Source organism: Patagioenas fasciata, chromosome 3, assembly GCF_037038585.1.
Source record: "Patagioenas fasciata isolate bPatFas1 chromosome 3, bPatFas1.hap1, whole genome shotgun sequence".
Taxonomy (NCBI): Eukaryota; Metazoa; Chordata; class Aves; order Columbiformes; family Columbidae; genus Patagioenas; species Patagioenas fasciata.
Genome location: NC_092522.1, coordinates 18213318 through 18229531, shown reverse-complemented (window position 1 = coordinate 18229531; position 16214 = coordinate 18213318). Strand labels below are relative to the sequence as shown.

General features: G+C 41.2%; 1 protein-coding gene and 1 long non-coding RNA gene across 4 annotated transcripts in view; one reads left to right on the top strand and one right to left on the bottom strand.

The window, feature by feature from the left end:
- Positions 1 to 1191: 1191 nt before the first annotated feature.
- On the bottom strand, positions 1192 to 4278 carry LOC139827513 (uncharacterized). Its single transcript, XR_011738160.1, has 2 exons — positions 4141 to 4278; positions 1192 to 3335 (listed from the first exon to the last, which is right to left on the bottom strand). It is a non-coding gene; the product is annotated as an uncharacterized lncRNA (long non-coding RNA).
- Positions 4250 to 16214, top strand: part of PPP1R21 (protein phosphatase 1 regulatory subunit 21) — a 29754-nt gene continuing 17789 nt past the window's right edge. For 2 of the 3 annotated variants that reach the window (XM_065833422.2, XM_071805896.1), the window contains exons 1-9: positions 4250 to 4383; positions 7303 to 7371; positions 7808 to 7954; positions 9053 to 9154; positions 9851 to 10015; positions 10115 to 10173; positions 12589 to 12683; positions 15050 to 15102; positions 15483 to 15632. In XM_065833422.2, the coding sequence (XP_065689494.1) occupies positions 4324 to 4383; positions 7303 to 7371; positions 7808 to 7954; positions 9053 to 9154; positions 9851 to 10015; positions 10115 to 10173; positions 12589 to 12683; positions 15050 to 15102; positions 15483 to 15632 (900 nt within the window). In that variant the 5' untranslated portion in view covers positions 4250 to 4323. Of the gene's footprint in view, positions 4384 to 4545; positions 4709 to 7302; positions 7372 to 7807; positions 7955 to 9052; positions 9155 to 9850; positions 10016 to 10114; positions 10174 to 12588; positions 12684 to 15049; positions 15103 to 15482; positions 15633 to 16214 lie in introns of those variants that run through there. The other variant, XM_071805897.1, reaches the window with a different exon arrangement.

Sequence of the window (16214 nt, the reverse complement as noted above, 5' to 3'; positions counted from 1 at the left end):
GCATCCAGGGGGAAAAAAAAAAAAAAAAAACAACCCAAAAAGAACCATAAACCTTTTCAGCTCTAAGTTCTGCTGTTTTATAGAGCGGACAAGATGATCTTTCGAGGTCCCTTCCAATCCCTGACATTCTGTGAATGTCAGGAAGCGTTTGTTGTGAAGATACAGAAATTGCTCCTGTTGCACCAAGTGCCAGTATGTGTTGTACCTGAGCTGAACATGAGCTGCCAAGTCAACTCTGAATTATTACAGGCAGCTGCCTGCTCAGTTTTTCCATTTTCTCGTTCTCAGCAACTTATTTTTACACAAAAGCACCACTCCCCTGGCCATGCACACACCCTATAGATGACTCAAGCTATTTATCCTATGGGCTGGGAAGGGACGCGAGAGACAGAGAGACTTGTTTTAATTTCTATTTTTAAATGTCACAGAAACACTGGAATTATGATAATGAAGATTACAAATAATTAAAAGAAAGTGTTCTGTGAAGTGCATATCTGTACATGCATATACATTTTTTTGAGTACTTGGCAATTTAAAAAATTCAGCAGAACAATTGGATTTTGAAAGAGGTGAAAGGTTATACATAACGAACAGTTTGTTACAGAGTCACCATGAGAAATAACAAGCGCATATCATGAGTACATATCCTGCTGTTCATACTTGCCGTTGCTAAGATAACAGAAACAAAACACCAGTTTCGGGTGTTTGCAGCTTCCGAGGATGTGGTTTATGCATTGCTTGTGATAGTCTGCTGACTATGGCTCCCTTCCAATCATTTTTTATTTTTTTTCCGGATCGTAGACACCCCTTTGTTGTGAATACTTGTAAGCATGTGATGACAATGAAGTTTATTTTCCCAAAGCACAGAAAACATCCTGGATTATTCAAAATATATTCCTCGTTTGTTTCTCTACTTGCACCTATTCACAGAGTATGTGAGTACAAGTTCTGACTAACTGGACAGAGGGGAAGGCACTGTTTGAGCAGGGAAGGGAGAATAAAAGAGCTTGAAAACAGAACACGTTGAAACAATCACGGTAATTCTTAAATAAATTATTTGTCTTGAGACAGTATCTAAAATTCAACACCCACTATGCTAGCTGCTAGGCACAGACATAAGGACAGGTTCTGTTCCCATGTGTACCCCTGGCTCTTTGTTCTTCCCCATGAAAGCCAACAAAGACAAGCAAAAATGCTGTGATCCTTGTAATATATTTCCTTGCTCAACACATCACGTTTTATCTTGCATTAAGCTCTGCTGCTGTAACGTGTACTAAGATCATGTGGATGGATTTGCAGAAGGTATTTAGGGGCCCTGTGGCAACCACCCCACGCTGCTCGGCATTTCAGTCAGTTGAACTCTTCTCGCTCTGAACTTCTGGTGACAGCATCAGCCTCTGCGGTGACACACGGAGTCGCTGACACGGAAGCATTACGACACCACGCTGCAGCAACTCGCATTGTGCGCCTCTCCAGCGCAGCGCAGCTCTTGGACAGACTTGCTCTCTAGGGAGAGATGAGCTTTAGGGAAGTGCTTGCGAGGAAACAGTGCAATACAGACATTTTTTTTCACAGCTGAAAGCAGGGGAAGTAGCACTGCAGCTGCAATGACAAATCAAAAGGATTAATCTGATAACTTCCTATGAGTAAGTAAAAAACCAAAAAAGCCAAAAAAACCAAACCAATAACAAAACCAAACATAAGCCACATAACTTTATTACCTGGATGTTTGGGGAACTTTGACTCAAGCTGTTCACCAAGTACCATCATGGAATGGTGATAAATCATATTATATGTTCCTAACATTATAAGGACTCCAGGATCCATGAAACTGAGTAAGAGGGAGGACCACTTTAAAATACGAGAAGCTGGCCTGATGCTTTAAATACATTGAAACAGGGCTGTTCTGATGAGCCTAAAAATCCTGCAGGCAGGTCTCAGCCTTACAGCCCTTAAGTGGGAAAAGCACCCATTTTTTATTCCCTCCGTCCACTTGTGTTTTAAGAAACTGGCATTACCTCCTATGATAAATGCCCTATATAATGTATATGTAGATCTTGCCATTCTGGATGGATGCAGGCAAATAAATTCTCCGTTCCTCCAGCCTGCATGCTGGCTGTCCAGTCAGAAACACCGTTGTGGTCAGTGGGAGAGCAATTCATTCTGCTCCAACTAGGCACTGTAATTCCCTCAGCTCCCTTTCCCAGCTTTCAGCTGTGAAACCTCTCTGCCAGCATTTACTGTGCCAGATACAAGGAGAAAATTTTATCACAAAAGCATCTTTGAACACAGCACAAACTGGGAGTATGTTCAAAGCATTTCAAGCTAATATTTCATGAAAGTCATCCTACAAAATGCAAACCTACAAATACAGGCTTAGAATAATTGTAAAGGTTTTTAATAATTTTTCAGTAGAAATTTTACTGCACTGTCATGTGAGGACATACCACGCAAGGTATGTTGCCTGTTAACCCTGATGTGCTGAACGCCAATTGCAAACTCCATTTACTTTGTTAAGGGCTGCTGTAGGGAACACAAAATGGAGTAGAAGGGGTAGTCCGTTATGGCTCTAATATGAAAAACTAGAGCTTCCTTATTTCTTATTCCAGTATTGCTATTTAAGCTCTTTTGGTCATGCAGAACAGCAGCAAGACCATTTAGATGAACGGGGACAAGATGTGTTTTGCTTTTTTCCCTTTTTAAACTTCCTAAAAATGTGCATTCTCTGTTCTTGGCAAAATGGATCAGTGACATGTCCTCCAACATTAAGACTTCCTGTGGAGATAGAAACATATTTAATAATCTGGCCACCATATCATATTTAGTGCTTGCCAACTCCATTACTGTGATAAGCAAAATAATAGTGCACACCATAGAAGCCTCAAGACTAAGGAATAGGATTAGTTCCTGTTACAGTCACCTACTATCTCCTCCTACTTAAGGGAAACAAAGAGAAAAGAAGGTAAGGAAATGATGATTTAGCATCTCTAGCACTACCCACTCCTGAGGAAAGGCTATGAAGACACCATGCTTAAATCAAGTGGAAGAAATGACACCATGGAAACTGAACAAAAATAATAATTCGCTGTTGCATGTCTATCCTAGACCAGGAAGCCCTTAACCTGCAAATCACCAGATGCTCAGCATATACTGGTGAAGTATCATCACATTTTTGCCTTATTATTTTTTCTTTACACATCTGGTTCCAGTCATTTTCAGAAACAAAATCCTGGATTCGCTGGATGTCAGGCAGGTCCAAACACAGCTACTATGATGTCTTCAGGTTCTGCTTAAAGAGCGCTGCTGGTATATATACATTTAAATGTTTGGCAAATCTGAGGATAAAGAAGAACAGGATAATAATTAGCACGGTCCAAGCAATCTCTAGAGGATGATGCCTGAGTGGTGAAGCTGAAAGCAGGTTCTGAAACAAAGGAACCTGCAGGCTGGAAGCAGCACAGAAGGGCCCCCCCGGGAACCACAGGGTGCAGATACTCAAAATGACCCCCAAGCCTGTGGAACTCGAGTTTCTGCAGCTTGGGAGCGAACCGTGGGCCCCGCGGTAGCACACGGGTCACCCGCGTTCCCTCCGTCAGGGTAATGGCGGTGAAGGCTGAACGCAGTAGGAAGCGCCAGATGCTGCCACCGACTAATCCCATCCCTGCCGCTCGCTGCAAGCCATGAGAAACTACCTCACTGCCTTTTGTTTCACTTATTCACTGATGGATCCGCCCTCACACACGGGCTGCGGGACCGGCCGGGCCCCCTGGTGCCCTCCCCGAGCCGCCTCCGCACGCCCGGAGCCGCAGGCCCGAGCGCGGGGCGCCCCCTAGCGACAGCCTTGCCTAGGCCGGGAGCCGCGGCCCCGGCGCTCTGCTCGGGCAAGGACGGCTCCGGGACAGCACCCGCCGCTGTCCGCGTCGCGATCCGCGACATGCCCCCCCCGTCCGCCGCCCCCGGGCTCCCCGTCCAGCCCCGCTCGGCTGGACGCTGCTCCGAGCGAGGCCGATGCTTTCTGGGCGGCGTGTGGCCCCGTAGGCTCCAGGCCGCGCGGGGCCCGGCGGCTGTTACTACGGCAACGGAGGCGGCTGCGCTCCCCGTCACGTGGTCCGGCCCGCCCCCTCTCGCGGCCCCGCTCACCCCCGTGCCGCCATCTTGGAAGTTGCGTCAAGATGGTGGCGCCGGCGACTTAAGCTCCGCCCTCCCGGCCATGTGGGTGGTCTTGTGGTGTCATCACGCTCCCGCCGCCTGAACCCGGAAGTGCGTCGTCCCTTAGCGGGCGTGTGGGGCTGGGGCCCGCGTCTACCCTGAGCTGGCGGGGCCATGGCGGCCGCCGCGGAGCTGCAGGGGAAGTACCAGAAGCTGGCTCAGGAGTACTCCAAGGTACCAGGCGCCAGAGCCCGTCCCCGATGCTCCGCGAGCGGGGGCCGCCGCCCCCCGGCCGGTGCCACCCCCCGGCCGGTGCCGCCCCCTCCAGCCGCTACCCGCGCGCGGGCTCGGGCCGTTACGCGCCCAACGGCCGCTCTGATGGGAGGGACATTCCCGCCCGGGCCGCGGGTTGGCGGGGTCGCCTGCTCTGCCCCGGCGCCGCCGCGAGTTGGCGAGGCCCGGAGCCCTCCAGCCGGAGCGGGGCTGGTCAGGGCTGGAACGCAGGTTTCTGTGGTAGCGCTAAGTGTTGGAGCCCGAGGCTGCCTCCTCTCGGGGCGAGGTGAGGGCGGATTTGGCTAGGCAGAGGAGCTGCGGGCTCGCAGGTGCCGAGGGAGCACAGCACTGCCCAGTGCCGACTGAGCAGCAAAGCGGCCTCGTCTGCAAAGCACCGAGTGGGACGGCGGGCCCAGCTACAGCAGGGAAGCCAAACTAGCAGTGCTTTCCCTTCCTGCTCCACTTCCCAGCCAGGTGTGGGGCTTAGTTATCGTTTTGGCTCTTGGTCTGGTATCCCACTCATAGTCTGAGTTCGCTTTGTCTGGTGGGTGTAGGACTCGAGCGGTACTTGCAGTGGTGTTGCAGTGTCCTGGGAGTGAGGACACTCGATTTCATACTTGCCTCATGTCTGTTCCCACTCTTCTGCATCTGCCCTGGGTGACTTTGCTTCCCGTTTCTGGTGCTGCTTAATAGAGTATTTGGAAACGCATCTGGCCCATAGCAGAGAATGTCTTTCTAAGGTGCTTGAGGTGACTTTTTAAATGGTGGAGACCTGATTAACACAGAACTGTTCATTCTTGTTTCTTCACTAAAAGGGAGAGGAAACTGATGGTCTTGAATGGCATAATTCTTCAGTGACCTTGGGAAAGAAAGCCAGCACTTTGGTTTTGTGTAGCCCAGCGTCAGAGTGTTTGGCAAAAGGCACTTGACTGTATTTGACACATTTTTCTAAATTACAGGCTGATGTATTTTTAAATACTGTTGTCCTTGGAACTGCTATTAAAAAAAAAAAAAGCTGTGCAGAATCTAAATTGTTCTCAGATATTTATTTAATGTTTCCACAAAATCGTTTTAAGAAAACAGAATTCACTTTGAGGCTTTGTAGGTCACAGAGTTCATACTTCGTGTTGCTTTCTACAGTGGCTCTGCTGTATTTCGGAGACTAGAAATGGCTCAGGATAAGGTAATTGAGGGACTTTGTTTGATTCCTAAATGAAACTTTGAGATGTGGGCTTTTGATTATAGCTTGTGAAACTTCTAGCTACTGGATCCTCTTTCTTTTAGTATCATGGTGTCTAAAACCTTTCTTTGAACTTCCACCTTGCAACATGAAGCTGGTGGTGTTTCATGGATTCTTCATGGGAACTATTTCTTGGCTTCATCCCACTTCTTGTGCAACAACTCCAGGGCATTGTGGATTTGCGGATAACTTTCCTGTTTCTGTAAATGATCAGTTGTTCAATTGGCTGTTTGTGTGCAGGTGGAAATGGAGACTAGCACTGGGAAACTATTTTCCTGCACTTAATCATGTTGTGGAAGCCAAAGGCAGAGGTAGACGCTCAAGGAGTGCCAAGGGAAGTAGCTGCAAAAGGGTTGTGTTCTCTCTTAGTTCATGGCACAGTCCAGAAGATGGATGTGTATTTTCAGAGTCGTCTTTGCCTCAAGTTGCAGCTTCTGTCTCTCTTGCACAACCCTGATGGAAGTAATGGTCAAAAGGCTCTTTCAACTTGTGACAGCCTTTGGTGGGTCACCCTTCAGCTTGGCTATCTCAGTGCAACATGACTGAGCTAGCTTATTTGCTGCATCTGACACATTCCTGCGTTAGTAGCTGTGGAGGAACAAAAGGCGTAGAAAACTGCTGCACTGCTTTTTCTTGCTTTTAAGTCTTCTGTGATGCTCTTGCAAGTTTCTTCTGTTGCCTTTGTGATGCCTGAGCAGCACAGTGGGAATACTGCAGGGCAAAGCCTGTGCTTAGCAATGTCAACTGACTTTTGACCTTTCAAATATATTCAGTCATCAGACTGAAAAGATGAGCTGTTGCTGTTTTACAATGAATCTCGCCTTTTACGCGTCTGCCAGAAGTATTCCCAAACACTATACAAGCCCTTTTAATTTATATCTGCAACAGCTGGACTCAAGCATGTCAAATAAATACAAACTGCCCTTGAAGAAACCAGGATTCAAGGAATGGGAAGATGGAACTGTTGGTATCCTCATTGATGCAGGGTATAGGTGCTCTGTGCAGTGACTGGAAAATAGATTTCTTGAGTATCACTTTCCACCACAGCTCAGATTTGTGAACTATATAAGTAAGTCCTAGAGGGCTTTTTCTTCTGTGCTTTCTCTGTTCTTTCCTGAAGTGTTTGTTAAGCTGTTCTCTCTAGATTATCTGTTGCTACTGGTAATGAGTATTTTTGAATTGGAATATAGTTAAGCTCTTCTGCAATTGATAGAGATGTTGACTGTGTTGTGAGCTGTGCTTATGTTCCAGGACCAGTCATGAACAGTTTTGGGGAGAAGAGAGGAGAAACAGAAATAGCACTGAATACGAGCAAGAAATAGATCAGTCAAGGAAGAAGTTGCAACTTTTCCATATTAGTTCATTGTTCTTCAAACCTTAACTATATCTAAGTAACTGATCTTCCAAGATTTTATTGAGAAAGAATTATGTTCTATTTTACCAAAATATTCAGATGGTAAAGTACCTTCTTGTTTCTTGGCAGTTTAGGATATGAATTGGGTAATTTTTTCAACCTGGTACCACTACTGTCTACCTCAGCAGAATAGTTTGAAAAGCACATGCAGCTGATGCTCTCATGAGAGAATGTGATGCACATATTTCTTTCTCTTGCATTGTTATTGGCATTTTCTATTTTTCAGCTTCGAGCTCAGAACCAAGTACTGAAAAAAGGGGTTGTGGATGAACAAGCGAACTCTGCTTCTCTGAAGGTAATCTCTAAAACCTGCTCATGTCAGATGTATTAAGCTGTCACAAAACAGGTAAATGTGAGGGGTAAATGGGAATACTTTTTAATCGAAGTATTGCAATTAAAACAATGAGGAAGGAGCCTGATTTAGTAAAAGAATGTCTGTTCCGCAACTAGTTGTCATTGTTCTCTGTAGGTTTTTACTTTTAAAAAGTGGAAGGTTGCTTCTTCATGAGTAACTTATAGAATGAAGCACCTACTTGAGTGTGATCTGTGGGCAGCTCAAGGAAGTGAAATCTGTGTTTTAGTTAAAAAGCAATACTTCTTACTTCTTCAGTGTTCATATAGTGAAGAAAGCAATTTTTTAATGTGTTCTTTTTTTAATGTAATACTTCTTATTAAAAGCATGCGTTGAAAGTAAGTGTGAAATTTTAAAGTTAAGCTTTTTGGTCATTCAGGAGCAACTGAAGATGAAGGATCAATCACTGAGGAAACTGCAACAAGAAATGGACAGCTTGACCTTTCGAAATCAGCAGCTTGCCAAGCGAGTGGAGTTACTTCAAGATGAACTTGCATTAAGTGAAACAAGGGGCAAGAAGAACAAAGTATGTGCTAAAGGCAAAAAAAATCTTGCTTAGCAGATGTCTGTAGTTATACAGTCCTAAAATTACATTCAGCCCTTTGAAGGCAACCGCAAGACTGATGTGGCCCTCAGTGAAAATGAGTTTGACACTCCTGTAGGGCCTCACTGTATGTAAATTGTATTGAACACACCCCCACTAAATTTCATGTCACCCTTACTTCAGAGACTTGCCATTGAGAGACCATGTAAATCACGTCTAAAACTATATAGACTAAGGTTCAGAAAACTGTTTAGATTAAGATTGGGATGGATTACCTGTGTTACACTGCAATCCTTATAGAAGGAGGAGAAGATATGCCTGTATCTCAGGTGTTCATAGGCTGACATCAAATGCAGAGATAGCTTAGCTGTCCCAAACACTTGACTTTCACTGTTAAGTTTAAATGTAAACAGTCTTCATTTTGATTGATGATGGTGCTGCCTTTGTTCAGCAGTATGGGATTTGCTGGTGGTCTCTTGAGTCTTTTGGATGAAATGGCTGGCAAATGAGGAAACAGTTGGCAGAGAGATACCTGCATTCTCAGGGTAGTTGGTGGACAGTGAAGACTGTGTGTTTTCCAGTGCCACCTCATGCTGCAGCCCACCATGGGATAGTAATTATTCCTGGTCCCTGCTGAGACCAGAGCGGCTTACACCTGGACACTTGGTGGGAGCAGATGTGCCTTAAGCACAGCTGCCAAAACAAGCCTGTTCGTGTAGGACTTCATATTAGTGGCTGCATGGAATCGTGCAAGATTCAAATGATGTCAAATGGGCACCTGCCCCTACAAGCAATTTCATGTGTGTGTGGGTGTTATGCCTGAGTAGAGGCTTTCCTGAGTCCTTATTGAGTTAGTGTTCTACCACTCCACTGTAACAACAGCGTGAAGGAAAATGTGCTGCTTTTAGGTTCATGCCGTGTGCAATATGTGTAGCTTTGGATATATTAATCAATGTAAGAAAGAGATATACTCATCTCTATTGGGAGTTTGCAATGTTAAGTGCTTTCATGTACTTGGGCATGGGCTTTGGGATACCTGCAAAGATTTGGAGATAATGAACGCATTTTATTTTCTTTTAGAAAAGTGCAGAATCCTCATCTCAGTTGAGTCAAGAGCAGAAAAGTGTCTTCAATGAAGATCTTCAGAAGAAGATAGAAGAGAATGAACGACTACATATACTTGTGAGTGAAACTTTTCTTAGTCTTTCTTTTTAGTTGAGAAAACTGGTCACATTAAGAAAGAGAAAAGAAAATGCCGTCTGAAAACTAGTGAGCTTTGAAGTTTAGTTGTATGCAAAATGGTAGATTAGATAACTTGCTTATAAAGATGTTCACTGGGCAAATGAGAAAGTATTTTGACTTTAGATTCTTAAGACAGCACGTGGAATAAATCACATAATATGTGTTTTCTCATTTGGGTTTTTAACTTTTGGTGATGCTTAACCACCTTACTGAAAACAGCCGTATAGTTGGTAGTGGGTGGAAATTTCTTTTTAGTTCACTGTTTCAGAATTGCCTTAAAGCTTGAAATATTTCCTGCAAGTTGTGATAATTAAGTCTGGAGTTACTTTACTGAAATGGAATGCATTTTACCTCAGTTTAGAAAACTTGAGAAAAACCTTATGGCTCAAGTTTAATTTTACAGGTGTCTGCTATTAATGAGCAATATATTTAAGGAATGCTTGGTACTACAAAACTTTAATAAACACAATATGCGTTTTTCCTGATTCTTGTCTATGTAAATACCATCATAAAATTTGTATTTATATGAGAAATAGTACTTTTTGTTTACCTAGACTAGCTAATTGGTATAACTCATACGACTAGATTCTGTAGTAAAATGAAACTTTCATATAAGCTCTGCTTTTCTTCTTTTAGTTTTTTGAAGCAGATGAGCAACACAAACGTTTAGAAGCGGAACTGAGAACTAGACTTGAGGTTTTGGAAACTGATGCTTCCCAGCATCAAGCTGTGGTAGACAGTTTAACAAAGAAATACACGGATACCATAGAAAAGCTGCAGAATGATAAAGCCAAATTAGAAGTAAGGAATTTTTCTCTTACTTGCAAGTTTGAAAACTTCTGAAATGAAATATCTTGCTGTGTCAGTACTTACATTGTGAGATTATCTTCTTGCATAAAGATCAAGTCTCAGACACTAGAAAGAGAAGCTAAGGACTGTAGGCTTCGAACTGAAGAATGGTAAGTGTTTTTATTTAATATAATGACAAATGCATTTGAAGAAATAACTGCTGTAAAAGATTTATTTTTAGGTTTGTTTATTTTTAGAGAATAATATCTTAAAAACACAAAACAAAACCACACCACCTTGAAACTGAAAATTCTGGACAACAGCACATTAACATCAAGACTGCAGGTCAGACTTTTCCTTCTGCTGAGTGTGTAACTAGACAATCAATTCCACAGTTTCAACTTTCAGTAAGAGCAGTTATCTCAAACTATTTTGAATAGCTGTGAAGGCTTGAAACTGATGAAAGCTTGAAGAATTTATTTGTAATGGACTTCTATAAAAAGTAAAGAAACTACTGAACTTGTATGAAACAAAGATTCATGAGATTTTATGAACTGCTTTTAAAAATGAAGCTTGATTAAGATATACTGAGACAACTGGCTGAAAAGAATTTCAAAAAATCCCCTTCCACTCCAAAAGCTTCTTGAGCAATCGCTTTTGCCTCAGGTGTAACAAGCTCAGCTAGAATATGTGAAAGTTTTTGTTGAGAGATTGTATTGTTAGTTTTGGAATAGCTTCATTATCTTGAAGACAAATTGTAGAAAATAGGAAGAAATTGAGGACTGTGGGCCAAATCAAATTAAGGTGCACTTCTCTGAAGTTCATTAGTAAGGTGCATTTTTTAAAGATTTATGTGCAGTATAGATATTTAAAGGATAAAATGCATAGTGAATGATCAGATGAAGAGTTCCTTCTTTCAAATGATAACCTTGGAGTATGTATTTTAACTATTTTGATAGATGTGAAGATACTTGAATTCCAATTATTCTTCTAATACAGGTCAGGGTTTCACTAAGAATGACTTGCAAAAGAGGATGAAAGCTGTGGTTTGCTGCTGTTTGCTTTTTTGTGGAGTTCGAAAAACAGTGTAGTCTTGATCTGCTAGTGTGCAGTTCAGAGCTTGTCCATCATGTTTTATGGTGACTGAGTAGTTAATGTCACTGTAAGAAATTGTCCCTACTGTTTTAAGAAGGGAGGCTTCTAAAAAATATTAAAGCCTGACGCCACTTTATTTTAAATACTGAAGTCGGTATCTAATGCACACATGACAGAAGGTGCCTTTGAGAGCACTACTCTTCTGTTTTCCCTACTTTTTCAGGGGAAGGGATCCATTTGCCTCCAACACCCATACTTTATTCAGGAAAGCCAGGGGATATGAGACTTGACAGCCTGCATGCCTTGAAAATTAAAGGGCAGAATGTAAAACAAAACATATCGCACTGCTTGTTTGCCATTCGTTTATAGTACCGAAAGAAAACATCATCCATACTTTTGCAGTTTGTCTGTGAGTTTATTTTCTATCATGCCAAATGCTAGTGTGGTTCATGCTGTAAGGTTTCTATGCAATTTTGGAGCTGCTCTTCAAGATAAATCTTTGTTAACGTGCATGAGCTACTTATTGGCCAGTTTCTTCATATCTTACTTGTCTATTTTGGATTACTTTTCCTTGTTAGTCCTGATAAATTTCCATGTATCAGTGTTTTTATAAAAAAGGAAAAAACCGTCACTTTGACACCTTCCCCCACCCTCCGCTATATGAGCAGGAGTTCTAGATGTCAAACAGGAAGCAAAACAGTGAAGAATTTGGGGCCCTAAGTTGGGTAAGGTGTGGAATTTGGTCTGAATCAATATGCAGTAATCTTTGACATATATACATGTATAATGCTGGAGTATGTTACTATTAATCTCAAGAATCTATACTAATGATATTGGTAATCTTAATAACTAAGGCTCACATCTATGTACACGATCAAATGCAAGTGAAGCAGATCTAGAGAAAAATCCCTTTTGAATGCATCAGAAACGTAATCGCCAAGTCTTGTGGGAATGAGCTGTGTCATAGCAGGGTTCAGATATGGGGGTTTCAAAGGCTTGTGGGGTATTTCTAATAGTGATGTGACATAGTTAACTGAGTTATCAGCAACTCACTGTGTGCATATTGGAATACTGCATTGGATATATTGTAACTATTTTAAAGGCCCTTTTGAATTCCCATTCAAATTCCGGTAGAAAATATTACTTTCATATAGCTTTTACAGTAATTGCAGAACTGGAAAATAATGTAAAGATTAACTCTGAAATCAGTTTAGCTTCTCAATGGAATTTAGGATTTACAACAGTTTATTGCATCTTTCCATGCATTTCCTAGGGATTAAAATACTGTGCCATATATAAAATATGACATAATGGAGGAAAAGTTATTCCTATTGTCCTAATTTGATCTAACTTGTAGAAGGAGACTGATACCTGTATACTCAAGGGATGCCTATGGTGAGCTGGGATATTGGTGATACAGGTTAGATTTTAAAGGTTTACAATATGTGTGTGTGTGTGTGGTTTTTTTGTTTTGTCTTTCTGTTATTTAGCCAGCAACAGTTAAAGAATCTTCAAGCAGCTTTGGGCAGTAGACTGGAAGAATCTCTATGCATAATCAATGAAAAAGTACCTTTTAATGACACAAGTATGTATTGCCTTGGTTTCTTGTTTAATTTTGGGTACCCATCTGGAGGAAGTACTCATTATGAATTAAAATGTATTAGCTGTAAGAAATGTTGGACATCTGAACAGACTCCTGGAGGTAACCGTAATAAATATTCATAATACTCATCATAATCCTGTCTAGTGATCTTAAATTTCACGTTTTTAGATAAATACCTTTCTCTCTAATGAAAATTAAAACTTTTCAAAGCTTTTGAGTAATTTGCCACATGTCTTGCTTAATGTTGACAGAATATTGTACAAGATGAAGGATTGCTGTCAGATTGTTTTCTCCACAAAGATTTATTTAGTTATTAATCTCAGACTATTATTTTTGACAGGATGTATTAAAGAGTTACCGTAAGATGGGGATAAACTAGTGGCTGCAGAGATGTTGACTTTGAGGCATTGCATCAGTAATGGTCTGCACTTAGTATTAGTGGGAAGTCTGCCAGCGTGGCTCATGTCTGGTCAGAGGACACTTAGCCTAGTTCTTACCTGTGGTTTGTCTCAAACTTTTTCATCTTTTTGCAGGGGGGAGGGGAAACCTTTGAATTTTGGGGACTTTTGCCTGAAGCAACCTTTTTTTTTTCTTTTTCCCCCCCTGCTTCTTTTCCAACAGCTACTAGATATACTGAAGTACAGCAGACACTAGAAGTTAGGAGCGCTCAGCCTGTGCATTGCTTTGGTGCAAGGGTTGGTTAGTTTGTGCTGGATCAGTGCTGCATACTGTCTGTTTTTGTAAAAAGCTTGAACACAAGGCTGTACTGGGCCAGGCAGTGGTCTGTACTCTCCTGCAATGAGACTAGGAGGACCTGGAATAGTGAAAAAAGCTGAAAGTAGTGGAGAAGGAGCAGAGGAGTGAAAATGGGCTGTTGAATTCCCAGTAGGTTTTATTTGCAGCTTTTGCATTTTTCATTCAGTTTAAAACTTGATGGCAGTGTTTTGAATAGCCTTAGGTTCTCTGAAAGCTGATCTGGTGGGTACTGCAGGGATAAGCCTTCTGAGTTCTCTGCTGGGTTGGCAATGCGGTGAGTCTCAGCTTAGAAACACCAGATCATTTTCTCTTTAGGAAATGCTGACTCTCATACAGCATGTTATGCATAGGTGTTGATGCCTGGAGTTGATACTCTTTTAACTTCCTCCTTCTCACAAAGGTCAGTTTGCCTGGCATTTCTTGCCTATTTCTACTTCTCTGGCTTCTTTAGCTCTTTTTTTTTTTTTTTCCCACAGGTAGTTATCATTGTAGTGAGAACTTCGCAGATAAATTATCTGCTAACTCAGCTGCCATAGCATTATGTTTTCACTTGTGTAGAAAACACTACAAATGTTGGATGGCTCCTTAGTGGTAGAAGAATGAAAGTCAGGAAGTGTCTGCTGTGGATTCCAGCTGTCTTGCTGTAGGCTCTGTAATTGGTTTTAAGTGTAACTAGCAGCTGGCTTCAGTTCCAGTAACAATCAAATGACTCGTTGGCTGCTAAGCATGATTTTGAAAATAGAAAGATAAAAGCTTTCTGAAGCATTTACTACAAGTAGGAATCAGAAGTTTTGGATAGAGTTTTTTGTTCCAAATGCAACTGCATCTTCCCATGTGTTAATTGCTGAATGTGAATGATATAAAAGGAATTAGAAACTGTTAATTTCCTTTGTGTTCAAATTTTAAACTAAAGTGGTAATTATTCCACTTAATTGAGAATGGATGCGATTCCTTTTAAATCTATAAGACTTCGTAATCTGTTCTCTAGGTGCAAATATCTCTCTACCTCTTTAAAACTTTTGCCTGCTTGTAATTGAATAGTCATTCCAGTTGCTCTATAACCAGAATAGAATGCTGAAGTATGTGGAGAGTACATACTGGTATAAATTATCAAAAAATCAAGTACATACAGGAGCTTTTTTTTAAAAAAAAAAAAAAAAAAAGGCAAACCATTAGAAAAATACATTCATCTTCTTTGATAGTCCCTGCAATGTAACTGAAATTTGAAGATCATCTTGAAGGGCTTTTTTAAGGACTTTTTTAAAAGATGAAGACTGTTCTTTTACGCAAGAGGATTCTGCTATTGCCTATCAAATTCAGCGTGTTCAGATGGTTAAATTTGACTTACAATCTCAGGCAAGTATGGAAGTGCTTTCTCTCCACCTGGTCACAGTAACAGTTCTTCAGTGAGGATGTAAGGATGTTCAAGTGTGCTTTATTGAAGCCGGTTGTTTGTATCTTTACAGTTAAAATAATATTAACTAAAATATTACTGCAGTGAAATTTTGTATTTAAAAAGTCACTATTTACCAATAAATGTGTTTTAAAAGCAAAATTTAGTAAGTGTATATAACTCAATTTTTGTCCTGTAGGATCTAATCAATACAATGCTCTGAATGTACCATTGCACAACAGAAGATATCAGGTAAGCACTTTTTATGGCTACGTATGCATAGATGCAACTTTTGTACACAGATATTGAATAAAACCAATCATTTTAGTGGCCTGAAATGGCAGAAGATAGGTGTGAGATAGGCTATCATAATATTCCAAGGAAATTCTGTTCCCAGAGCCTCACTGGTTGTATGAAATACAAACATACTTTGTTAGTCAGGAAAACATGATGTTTCGTGTGGCATTGTAGCTTATGAATAAACTTTAAAAATAATTACTGCTATGTATTTCAGGCTGAGCTAGTAAAAAGAAAGAAATTATTGTTAGCAATTTTTTGTATCCAACCATAGAATTTTTTCATATTTAAATAGGTGCATATCCAATATAATGATTTTATAACTATCTTTACAGCTGAAGTTACGAGATCTCGCTGGCCAGGCGCTGGCTTTTGTTCAAGAACTTGTAACAGCTCTTTTGAACTTCCATACGTACACTGAGCAGAAGGTACAGATCTTTCCCATTGATTCTGCAACAGACACCATATCGCCATTAAATCAAAAGGTAAAGCTTACAGATTTCAGCTACAAGTATATTTAGTTATGTAGACTTTTGTGAGTGAATAATCTTAGTCATGCAGACTTCTGCAACTTCTACTGGAATGCTATGAGTGTGTTCCTGAGAGGCAGCTTCTCCTGCATGAGAAGTCTTTTCTATTGGGTGAATTCTCTGAATGTGGGTGAAGGTACGTAGCTGCAGAGAATCCTTTTCCCCTGTGCCTCAAGACTTTGCTTTTTAAGTGCTGAATTACGTTTGTGAGAAGTTCAGCTGGCTTATTTTAAAATGCACAAATATTGCACTGCTAAATAGATGCTTGTCTTAGTTAATGCACTGGGCCATGGCAGGTGTTGACACAGAAGATCTTGTGTTTATACTGTTCAATAGTAATTTGAAATAAACTGGATGCAGAGTAGGCTTATGAAGGAGAGAACTTGGACTTTGTTCCCTTGTCAAAAAACAACTTTATAATCTGATTTTGGGCTTTTTGTGTGAAGACATTTCCTGTAAGTTTTCTGAAGCTTCAAGTTTATAAAGCATGTGGAAATTATTATGAGAAACCTGACCTGTCTCTTTCTGTGCAACTGT